Source organism: Epinephelus moara, chromosome 17, assembly GCF_006386435.1.
Source record: "Epinephelus moara isolate mb chromosome 17, YSFRI_EMoa_1.0, whole genome shotgun sequence".
Taxonomy (NCBI): domain Eukaryota; kingdom Metazoa; phylum Chordata; class Actinopteri; order Perciformes; family Serranidae; genus Epinephelus; species Epinephelus moara.
In genome coordinates, this window is record NC_065522.1 from 23,672,368 (window position 1) to 23,685,504 (window position 13,137).

The 13,137-nt window shown below is 40.6% G+C and overlaps 1 protein-coding gene across 1 annotated transcript in view; it reads right to left on the minus strand.

The window, feature by feature from the left end:
• Positions 1-11,511: 11,511 nt before the first annotated feature.
• Positions 11,512-13,137, minus strand: part of LOC126403807 (probable E3 ubiquitin-protein ligase RNF144A-A) — an 11,334-nt gene continuing 9,708 nt past the window's right edge. Inside the window, exon 4 of the mRNA XM_050066598.1 lies at positions 11,512-12,009. Coding sequence (XP_049922555.1) covers positions 11,893-12,009 — 117 coding nt within the window. The 3' untranslated portion in view covers positions 11,512-11,892. The remainder of the gene's footprint in view (positions 12,010-13,137) is intronic.

The following is a 13,137-nucleotide window of genomic DNA, read 5'->3' on the forward strand; positions in this document are numbered from 1 at the left end:
TCTCTCTCTCTCTCTCTCTCTCTCTCTCTCTCTCTCTTGGCCAGTCTCAATCGGAATGACAGCTTGCAAAGCTTTTTTTCTTCTTCTTTTGGTTGGCGGATTGCAAACAATTTAAAGCTGCATACCGCCACCTACTGTACAAGAGTGTGCAACATCATGTCATTTAGCCTGTTTCTTAAATTCTACTCATCAGCCTAGTGCACTTGCAAAGCAACATGGGAGTTCTGTAGTTCACAGGGAATTCCGTGCGGGAGCTGTGGCGGAAATCAATTCTGAAACCGAAGTTTTTCGGGCTCCAGTTTCCAAAAAAAAAATCATCCACACGAGTGGTGTGATTAAAAAAATATGACATTCACACAAAACTCGCTACCAAGTGATGTAATACACATGCCAAAGCAGTAGGTGGCGATGTAACGTCTAACGGAAAGGTCATTTGAACCAGTCAGAGTCAATACCAGAATAGGCAAGTGCGGAAAATAAAAACAACCCGATCCACAAAAACAGCACGACCTAATTTAACAGCAGAGGTGCCTGAACCGACCCGGCCGGATTCAGAAACTCTGTTGGCAGGCCCGTCGCTGCTTTCGTGGTAGTGTAGTTGGGGTAGCTAGCAACAGGAGCAGCCTCGTTAGATTTGATTATAATCTCGTTAATGTTTCCGTGCTCGTGCCACTTTAACATACGAGTCCTTCCAGTGTTTATAAGATCATTTTTATACATTTAGTTCTCGGTTGGATCTCTGTCTGAATTAGTTTTCCTTTAATCTCCGTGCTTTCTTTAACCTCATCAGACGCTCTACTGTCCGTGAACTAAACATTCCGCAGTAACCTTAGTTGTTCTTCACATAGCTGCTGCCTGCATCATTTGGGCAAGCACTGACAGTAGTGTCGCAAAGGAATCAGTCTCAGAAATTACTTGACGGCATATTAAGGTGGCCCTGGTTTATTGTAAGGAACCTCATTGCAAGGCATAAGGCAGCACTGAATCTTCCTTTTTTAATTTTATTTCGGACCTAAAAAGTGTCTTTTAATTTTGACGAGGAAGACTGCTGCTACAATAACGTCCTTGATTTGTTTTCCAATCACTGATATTAGGACGATTATAGTCTTGTTCTTGTTTTTTTACCTGCTGACAAATACATTTAGCAGTTCCTACTTCTCACACTTTCTGTTAGCTCAGTATTTCTCACAAAAAAAACAAAACATTGTAGATAGTAGATTGTAGTTGTGATTCGTATCAGTCACACAGTAGATGGCTCTTTGACAGGACAAAGAGTTGCCAGGCGGTGGTGTCACTGCTCCACCACATTGGCTCCTTCTATGAACAGGTGTTCCCTAACATGATATGTCATCCCTGAATTAACATAAAGAATATTGAACACATAGCCTATACACCGCACTCACACTGCCAGACGAATACTCATTCCAGCACTGGCCAGTAGACACATAGTCAAGATTTCAAATATTCAATAAATAAAGCCATTGAATAACCAAGATTTCAAATATTCAATAAATAAAGCCATTGAATAACTGATTGAAATGTGCAAATATGCAATGGGAAAATGTTCTGTGCAAATCCTGCTAGTAAAGTGCATCTATCGTTAACTAGCCCACAGTGCCACGTGCTGTTATTGATTGATTCAAGTTGTTCATATAAAGTGCATTAATCCAACCCCAGCTGTGCATTTACATCCTGCATGTACAAGGCAAAAGTATCAGTCACTAGTAAGGAAGTGCTCTTTGTTACTGAATCGAGTGCTCCTCAGATGTGTTAGTTCAGGTATAAATCATCAAGATTTAATTGACTAATTAGATTTTGTAAAGAAAAAACAACTTGCGTCACTCCGGGCAACTTATCATGTGATTTCACAGAAAAGAGTAGAAAAAAGAGTAGGTTACCTCGCACCGCACAGGTATCTGTCAGTAGGCTCGTTCGAGATGAACTGCGGCTGGCCTGGAAAGTAGACGAGAGCAGACGGCTGCAGCAGGGGGCGGTGACACATAGGGTGCGTCCCAAGTCCAATAGTATCCAGCTGCAGCCCCGGAGCAGAAGCCCCTGACGTCACACAAGCCCCTGACTTGCCGGAAGTGCCCCTGGCATGACGGAAGTGACTCTTTTTTTTTAACAACTTTTTTAAGTAAAATTGCATAGCGTCTATGAATTGATGAATTGTCCATTTATTTTACCTTCATTTAATCATACAAGTCAACTTTGTTTTTTGTTGTTTGTTTTTGACCACATCGTGACGTTCAAACCATCAATAAAAGAAGCTGCGCTCAGTGGACGCTCCTCCTATATTAATATTCATATGCTTCGTTAACTACGATCTTTATTCATTTAGGTCGGACCTTTCAAACTACAAATATTTTACCATTCAATGTGAGAAATCAATGCTAACATTCAAAAATAGCTGACTGTTACCCTATTTCGTGTGTAAGTGTGCACAATGAAGAGACAAAAGTCAATTTGACAAACTTTATTTTCGAATTTCCACAAACAATATCTGACGGCCAGTCCGCTTCTCCTGGCAGCCTGCAAGACACAGAAAAGACAATGAGCACATAACTTCAAGAAACAAATCCCAACTTCACCACTGTTTTTTTTTTTGTTTAGCATTTCAGCTGTCTTTTAGCCAGATTGAAGGCTTTGGGTCCGTCACTCTACTTCATTTAGTGTTGTAACGGCCTGACTACACGGTGTCGACCCACCCGGCCTTACTCTGAAGCGTCACGTGAAGCAACGTCCATTCGACGGCGGCACCGACAGTCCGCTGAACAAGGCAACAGGTTGTGAATGAAAAACTTTATTACAACATGACAGTCTTGCAGGAAATATCATTAACGTTACTCTTTGTAGTCACATAGGCATGTGAATTACAGCGTTTCATTGCAAAGAATGCGTGTAACGGGTACACTTGCGCTGTTTCTCCGCCATCTTGTTCGAATGAGCCAGATGTAGGGGGCGGGTATTTATACGTCATGGCCTCAAACTGAAAAAGACTTCCTGTTAGGAAGCTCTCGACCATCCTGGGTGATGGCGTCTTCGTGAGGTGATTGCACCAAGCTCTACGACATGGGGTGATGGCGTCTTCGTGAGGTGATTGCACCAAGCTCTACGACATGATACAAAACTAAATCACGCTAAGAAGAGCAACTACCTGAGAATGAAAAGTTGCTTGTCTTTTTTGAAGAGAGCAACTACCTGAGAATGAAAAGTTGCTTGTCTTTTTTGAAGTTTCTTGTCCTTGACGAGCAACTGGTTGCCCTGCGAAATCAGACCAAACTTTTTCTTTTGTCTCTGATGGACTCTATCAAACACAGTGAAAGTCATTGAAACTGCTTCCAAAAAAGGAAAAGAAAAGCAGTGGTTCACTCCTACTCCTGTCATTTTTACCTTCCCGGCTGCTGATCAGAAATGAACAAAGACCCCGCTATCACGATGCACTCATATGCACGCAAAGCTTTAGAAAACCAGCTCGAGGTTTTGGATGGATTATTAAACCCCGAGAACCCATCTACAATACCTGAGGAAAACATTAAAGATCGACGGCCAGGAAAGAAAGCAAAAAAATTGGCCAGTGAAGGAGACGACGAACAAACTGTGACAAACTCTGCCTTAATGACAGTGATGGAGAGAATTGAAAACATGCAGGAGGAATCCCTCAGAAGACTGCAATCTCTCGAAACCACTGTTAAAGATAACACACAAACAATTAAAAGTGTTACTGACTCGCTGGAGTTCCTGGGGAAACAAGTGGAAGATGTGACTCTCCATGTGGACTCCCTGCAGAGTCAAGTTGAAACACTGGAGAAAGAAAACGCGGTGCTCCGCGACAAATGGATTAACCTGGAAGCTTACCGAAGAAGATGGAACCTCCGAGTGGCTGGGATCCCCGAACAGGCCGGAGAAGACATCAAGAAAACCATCATCGACATCCTCGGCATGGTCTCTCCTGACATCGCTCAACACCTGCACTTCTCTGTGGACATCGTCCACAGGCTTGGACCCCGCTCTGCGGACCGTCTCTCCAGCCGCCGCATCATTGTGCAGTTCCTGTCTCGCACCCACCGGGACAAGATCTGGAGAGATGCGCGAACCTCTAAGCTGCTTAGGGAGAGGAAAATCAAAATCTTCGAGGATCTGACCCAAGAGATGAAAGATGCAAGGAACAAGTTGTGGCCGCTGGTGGAACAAGCGAGGAAAGAGGGAAAGAAAGCCGGATTCAGAGGCTCCTATGCCCTCATTGACGGTAAAAGGTTCACTGTGAATGATATGAAAAATGACACTTAGTCTGTAGACTGGGCACAATTTGCACAGAAGAAGAAGACCCCCTTCCCTTTTTCCTTCTTTATTTATAATGAACCTTTTGTTATAATTTAATTTTTGAATTAAATTGTTGCCTTACCCTGGCAACTAATTGACTTAGTTTCTCCTTCAAATCCTCCCTAACTAAACCCTCACAGTTCAGGTGACCTGGCTTCCGGAACAAGAATTACTCTCTTTATATGCAGAACCTGTCGTAGAAGCCTGGTGTTTTTGTTTTTTTTGCACTCATCCTAAGAGAGGTGTGTGAGTGCCTTGTTTTTAACTTTAAGATGAGGGGGTTCATGAATTATTGCATTGTTTTTCTGTATTCTATATGTGCTAACTGCAGGAGACGTAAAAATAAAGGCCCTAATTATGAAGATGAGAAACATTAAGGCTAATTTAAGATTTCTGAATTAACTGCATAATTTCTTATAATGTCTTTATCAGTGGTTTCACTTAATGCCAGAGGCTTACGCAATAATCTAAAACGCAAAGCCCTGTTTTTATTTATCAAACAACAAAAGTCTGATTTCTGTTTCTTACAAGAATCACACTCAATTATAGATGATACTAAATTCTGGAAAAATCAGTGGGGAAATGACTTATGGTTCTCGCATGGTTCAGAAAGATCAGCAGGAGTAACCTCCCTGAAAAACAAATTTGAAGGAGCTATATTACATTCAGAGAGTGACTCAAATGGTAGATTTCTTATACTAATTATTAAGCTTGATGACATTATAGTCCTTTTGGCCAATGTATATGGTTATAATACCAAAACTGATAATGACCTCCTATTTGACACTCTGGGTTCACATTTTATATCCTGGTTATCTAAATATCCTAACCTGCTGTTTGTTGTTGGTGGTGATTTTAATGTTACAGTAGACGACTCTGTAGATAGATGGCCCCCCAAAAATAGAGCAAATTCTTTCTCCAATGTCATCTTATTTATGCAGAAATTTCAATTAGTAGATATCTGGAGAAAAAAGAATCCAAATACTAAATCCTATACATGGGCTAACAAAACTGGTACCTGCAGGTCACGAATCGACTACTGGTTAATCTCAAGTAGTCTAGATGAAAATAATATCTATGTTAACATCTTGACTACCCCGCTCACAGATCATAAAACTATAAATCTTCAAATTAATTTTAGACCCAATGCCAGTACCCACCGGAATTCATATTGGAAACTCAACAACTCGGTCTTAAAACATAAAGTTGTTACAGAAAAGATTCACTTTCTAATAAAATGTTACTGGCAAAGGGCCTTGAATGATAAATGTTTCCAAAAAAACTGGGAACTACTGAAGTTCGAGATAGCAAAATACCTAAGACAGTATGGATCCTCTCTGGCCAAACTAAGAAAGGAGGAAGAAACAAAAGTAATTACCAAAATTGCCACTCTTACTCAGTGTATGCCTGAAGATTTAACAGAAGATGACAAACAAGAACTAACTGAGCAGCAGCTCAAGCTAGATGAAATATACAGAGTTAAAGCAGAAGGAGCTTATGTGAGATCCAGAAAGCAATGGTTGGAAGAAGGGGAGCAAAACACAGCATATTTTTTTAGGCTGGAAAAGTCACGCAGCAGAGCGAACTGCATTCAAAAACTCAATATAGATGGAGCTGTCACAGATGATCCACAAAAGGTATCCAATCACTGTTTAATGTTTTACAGGAACCTGTATAAATCACAATATGATGAAAATGCAACAAAATATTTTTTTGGACATCTCTCTCAGTTAAAATCTATTAGTTTTGACCAAAGGGACCTCTGTGACAAGCAAGTAACCTTAGAAGAAGTCAGATTGGTCATCCAGCAACTTAAATTAAATAAATCTCCTGGAACTGATGGCTTGACATCTGAATTCTACATAACATTTTGTGATAAACTTGCCCCCTTCCTCCATGGTGTATTCACCGAAAGTATCCATAACCAGACTCTTCCTCCTACCTTATATCAAGGGCTTCTAACACTTATCCCTAAACCTAATAAGGACTCACTCCGCATTGATAATTGGAGACCAATCTGTCTCCTCAATAATGATTATAAAATCTTAGCTGGAATCTTTGCCAAAAGACTTAAAGCAGTACTGGATGACATTATTGATGAAACACAAACAGGATTCATGAAGGGCAGACATATATCTAACAACATAAGACTTGTTCTGGATCTCATTGATTATGCTGAATACTGCCCTGATGACAGCTTTATTTTATTTTTGGACTTTTGCAAAGTGTTTGATACCATTGAACACAAATTCATGTTCCAGGCACTACAGAAATTTGGCCTTGGTAAATACTTTTGTTCAGCAATAGAAACCATGTATAAGAAAGCGAATTGTTCAATTAAAATGCACACAGGTACTTCTCCACGTTTTGATTTAGGTTGTGGAATCAGGCAGGGTTGTCCTGTGTCACCATATTTATTTCTGATATGTGCCCAATTGCTCTCTGACTTTATTAAGCAGAGCCCCATCAAAGGGATATCTATAGCAGACAGGGAAATCGTCATCAGCCAACTGGCAGATGACACTTCCTTATTTCTAAAAAATGCCTCACAAATTTCAGTTGCTGTTAACCGAATTTCAGTTTTTTCCAGAGCATCCGGACTTCACCTGAATCTTAGTAAGTGTGAACTGCTCCCACTCAAAACCTGTAATAGTACATCCATCTCCAACATACCTGTAAAAGAGTCTGTCACCTATTTGGGAATCACCATCAACAAAAACACAAGCAACAGGTGCCCTATGAACTTTAACCACATCATAGAAAAAACACAGAAAAAATTCAACTCTTGGCTCCAGAGAGATCTGTCCCTTCAGGGCAGAATTCTTTTATCTAAAGCAGAGGGCTTATCTCGGCTCACCTATACAGCAATACCTTTGGATGTAAATAAACAGACCACTGCAGCAATTGACAAAATTCTATATAACTTTGTGTGGAAAAACAAAATTCATTATATAAAAAAATCAACTTTAATGAATTCCCATGAAAATGGAGGATTTAATTTTCTTGATTTTTCCACCCTGAATAATACATTCAAAATCAACTGGATCAGACAATTCATTAGAAACCCAACATCAATCTGGAACTTCATTCCCAACTACATATTTTCCAAAGTTGGTGGCCTTAATTTTTTGTTACTCTGCTCCTACAATATTGAAAAACTCCCCACAAAACTAGCCAACTTTCATAAACAGATACTTCTTTCCTGGTCTCTGGTTTATAAACATAACTTCACCCCCCATAGATATTATATTTGGAACAACAGGGACATACTGTACAAACACAGATCACTTTTTATAGAGAACTGGTTCACCCATGGCATAACTTTAGTCAGTCAGCTTCTCAGACCAAACGGCACATTGTTATCATACTCAGAATTCTTAAATAAATACACATTTCCTATTCCTCCGAAAGAATACGCAATAGTATTTGATGCAATACCCTCTGGTGTAATTATGTTGTTTAAGAATGTCACATTACCTGAAACTGACCCATTACCTCTGGAGCCTGTGCAGACAGAAGTCGGTCGAATCTGCTTCTCAGTGAAAAAGAACAATAACCGTACTGTACGTGCACTATTCCAAAAAGAAATCATCAGTACCCCCAATGCCGTATCATACTGGAACAATATATTCACAAACCTGATTTGGAAAAACATATGGTCCCTCCCTTGTAAATATTTCATCACAAATAAAACCAAAGAAGTATCCCTCAAACTCATCCACCGAATCTATCCCTCCAATCTATTTATGCAAAGATATAAAAAAGACATAAACGAATTCTGCTCCTTCTGTAAACAGGCTCCAGAAGATCTTTACCACCTCTTCTGGTCATGTCCCCACCTGCAGATTTTTTGGAACAATGTCACTACCTTCATCCGTCAGCATATTGACAACAATTTTGCTTTGGAGTATCGAAATGTATTGTTTGGTTTCTTTTCAGTCCCATCTCCCCAAATAGATCAATATTAAATAATTAATTTAATATTATTTTTAGCCAAAGCTCATATCCATAACCGGAAATTCAGTAATCAAATACCATGTACTTACCGTCTTGAAAAGGAAATCAAACAATACATTAATACAATTACTCAATCTGAAAACAAGAAAGCCATAAAGACTCTAGAATTATTTTCTTTGTTTCCATGTTTTTGTGTTGGCCTACCAGAAACATATTGTATATTTTGTTTTCTCTCCTGCACTTTATGATTTCATGTAATCTTTAATTGGGATTATTTTATTTGCGCATGTAACCCCCCCCACCCTCCGTTTATCTCTGGCAATGTGAGTATGATCAATAAAGAANTACTCAATCTGAAAACAAGAAAGCCATAAAGACTCTAGAATTATTTTCTTTGTTTCCATGTTTTTGTGTTGGCCTACCAGAAACATATTGTATATTTTGTTTTCTCTCCTGCACTTTATGATTTCATGTAATCTTTAATTGGGATTATTTTATTTGCGCATGTAACCCCCCCCACCCTCCGTTTATCTCTGGCAATGTGAGTATGATCAATAAAGAAGAAGAAAAAAAAAAAAAAAGCTCTCGACCATCCTAGCTCGTAGCTGCTTAAAGCTTGCTGCTAGCTCCTAGCGCTAGCTCCTCGCTGCACAAATAAGAGACTTGGGACGGCCTAGAAGATGGCGGACCTCGAACGACTTCCGGTTCAAGCGAGGAGCTAGCAGTAGCACTATAAAAATAAGAGACTTGGGGAGTAGCATCCAGCTGCAGCCCCGGAGCAGAAGCCCCTGACGTCACACAAGCCCCTGGCATGACGGAAGTGCCCCTGGCATGACGGAAGTGACGTGTTTTGCTGGATAATGTTGTCGCGGTCTTGTGTGGAACTTAGCTCGCAGGACACAGCATCTCAACGCAGTAGGTTTCAGGTAAGCTAACTGGAATAAATTGGCAGAAAATAGCTATGTTGTTTATTCTGTAACCGTTAGAAGAGGTCCCTGGTGAGTGGCGAGGGCAGGGCTCGAGACTTGGGATCCCTGGTGAGTGGCGAGGGCAGGGCTCGAGACTTGGGATCCATTCACCTATGGTCCCGCCTGGGCCTGACGTCCGCAGCCCTCCAGCCTGACCTCCGCGGCCTGGACGGATGCTCAAGTGTGGGTGAGAGGAGCGGAGAGGAGCGCGGAGGTCAGGCCGTCTCATGTCTCTTAAACTGACAATGTTCGCTCATCGCTCCTAGCGCTAGCTCCTCAAATTTTTTCCTAGGTGGGAGGGGCTAAACAGCTAGCAAAGTCAGCTAGCAGTATTATCCTTAAATTCTCCTGTCCTGCTTTCCTCTTGTCATGTTCCCTCTCTGTCGATGTCTCTCACTGTGCATGTAACATAGTGCTGGTGTAGAGAGTTGGGGCTGTTTGTCTCAGCCAGCAGCTACGTTTAAAAGTATTTTAAGAGAAGTGTCAAACTAAGTTAGTCTACATACAGACAGCTGTCATCAGCCGAACTAGCGTGCTGTCCTTGTGTAAGACATAACGTTAGTGTCGGTGGATGAGAGACTGGATGGAGCATATTGAATATCACTGACATGTACATGCTCAGGCTTGACAGTAGGCCTACTCAAGTTGTAAAAAAAAAAAAAGGGGGGGGGGTGTGGATTTTATCACATGGGGACATACTTTGTGCTGATGACAGCACAGAGGGTCTGCCATAGCACCACTTTTCTTAGGGTCAAATGCACAGGACAAGTGCAAAATAATTTCTTCTTCTTCTACTTGGGTCAACCGATGATACTAATAATAATCAAAGTCAATTTTGCTTTTAGAATGTTGAATTATAGTGTATTTTTCAAAAAAGCAGTTAGTGGTATATAAGGGTTAATTTTTAATTGTTCATTCATTCATCTTCTAACAGGGCTGACACAGAGACAGACAACCATTCACACCTACGGACAATTTAGAGTTATCAATTAACCTGCATGTCTTTGGACTGTGGGAGGAAGCTGGAGTACCTGGAGGAAACCCACGCTGACACAGGGAGAATATGCAAACTCCGCACAGAAGGGCTCCCACACCCGGGATCGAACCGGCAACCCTCTTGCTGTGAGACAACAGTGCTAACCACCACACCACCGTGCCGCCCAATTTTTAATTGTGATTAATTAAATAATATAAATTAAACAAGAACCCCTTCATTAAAAAAATGAAAAAGAAATTGGGAAAAATGTTGATCTTTATTGATACAAATACAAATATTGTAGGTTAAAATTCCCAACTTCAGGGCATGGAGTGCAAATTGAAACTTAAAATATAAAAATATATTAAAAATAGAAATAATACAAAATACATACAACCAATTCTATGGCTGCCTACTCCACTCTCCCCTATCTCATAAAAGTTTCCAGAGATTTTCATAGTCATGCTTTTTGTTCTCAACATTTCTTGCCCTTGCTTGCTGGCCATAGTTATCCTCTATGTGAAGAAAACAAGCTCATTATAGTTTTGTTAGAATGACTGAGCAGAAATCTTATGCAAGCACATGACATTACTCTTCCAGTTGATTTTTAAGAAAACTACATATTTCCTTGAAAATGCCCAACATGCAAGTGTGGATTTAAAAAAAGAAACACTGAAATATAATAGTTTTGGGGCTGAAAATAATTTCTCAACTTCCTTTTAATATCACTGTTTAACCCTATGGGCCCTAGGCCTTTTGGGGGGTATTTTTACTGCCTTTACGTTTAAGCTCATATCGCAGTCATTATAAAGGCAACATACACATGCTATATCATGTTGTTTTTTTCAGGACAATCTGGGCTAACCAGATTTGCCATCATTACATGTCCTCCTATGTGCCTGTATTTTATATTAATTTTTATATCAATAAAAAAAAAATCATTGTTATTAAATTCTTACATTTTTACATGTATCTCAGCATAGCAAGTTGGAAAAAGACATATTCTGCCATATATGAAGAGGGGAGACTCTCTGGAATCTGGCAATATAAGAACCATGATGCTGGGACATTCTGTCACTTCACAGCTGTCCAAAACATGTGGTTTGTGCCAGGCAGACATGATTGCCAGTATTTTTTCATTATTGCAAGAAATTCCATTGACTGATACAAAAATGTGTTTTATCTGAAAGAAACATGCAATATTTACATCTAAGATAATACAAAAATAATAATAATATTATTCCTCACTATATGAAGTGACTGATAACAAAATCTGTATCATGGATTGGAAAGAAATTCGTCAGGTTTTTATTTTGTAGACAATTGATCTGTATTTACAGCGTGATGGGATGACAGCAGGGACAGGGAAAAAAAGTAATAGCCCCGGGGCTCACCGGTGCTTTAATCCAGGATGAGAATCAATTAAACCAAAATGTGTAAAAGTACCAATAAAAAAACACAGTCAGAGGTTATCAATACTAAAGTCTTTCATAATTTTGCCCCGGGGATAACATAGCCTAGTACTGGACTTCAGTACCCATCCATAGTCAACATCTAAAACCCTAAACAGCATTGTCCCCTCCCTGTAAAATCAGCAGATCAAACATAGTGTGGGGCAATGAGGAGGCGAGAGGGATCCCAGGAAAAGGAGCACCCCAGTCACTCGTGTCACTCACGCACGCAAACACACAACGGTGAAACCAAATGAAAACCGGGGGTTGCACAGCACACAAAAGGGGACACCACCACCAGGGCACCAAGACCACCACCGTAAGCTTCCAGCACCTGAAAGGAGAGGGGAAACGATTATTGGGGTGAACTCAAATAATCAAATCACCAATAAACAAAAATAAATACAAAGCTTTTAACAAAGGGGCAGCGACCAAGTTTACAACTTAACCAAATTAACAAAATAATTTAGCTGCCATAAATATTTCAAAACAATTTAACAAGAACAACGTACACAAAATAATCAGAATTATTCAAACAGAATATAAACGGCACTTGATCAAAATAAAGTCAACATGACATCAGATAACCAAAACAAAAATAATTGAAACTAATCAATTGAGTGCACCTCCAGTGGTGACAAAAGGAGCAAATGGGAAGCCAATGACCAAAAATGAGAAAATAAGGGAGTTAACCCCACAGCTCACACACATAAAATATGGGCCCAAGGAAAATGGGCCGCGAACGTCAGCATATACAGTTCGTTTGTTTTAGCTGCACGAGCCTCCTATCAACGCCAGCATAGTTGACACCGGCAGAAGCAAGGCAGGAAAGCCACAGCCCAGAGGCAAGGCACGGCAAATGGCGGTGTACACAAATCAGTGCAAAGCACAGCAAAACAGGAGCAAAGCAGCAATGGTTCCCAATCAGCAGCATCACATGGCCCACCTGTCAGTGTCTGCCATTAATAAAAAGAAATAAACTAATATAAAAGACAAACTAAATGTTAAGGGTGAGAGCAGAGAGACAGGTTGACATGCGCTGTACATACCGATCAGGCTGCATCAGAGGAAAACTTCACGCTCAGATGGCTGCGGTTGCAAACCGCGGCCGCCAATAAGCCACGTGCGCCGGAACGGGGATTCCCCGTGAGCTGTTACATCGGCACGATGTCCGACAATCCGACGTCTGAAACCAAACATAGCGACCAATATAATAACGTGCCGAATCAGGCGAAATCAGGTACCAAAGCAAGACAGCTACTGCCACATTACCTGCACCAGCAACCATAGACATGTATACATAGACGCCGCATTGACTGCCGCTGCCTATTGGAGCCGACGTCCTAGCTGGCCGCCATCTTGGATGGGTCTCGCTTCGCCTCTACAGTGCATTCACTTCTATTGAGGAAGGAGCTGTATGCACAAGTAAAATAGAATAACTCACTGAATTTTCAACTGATTT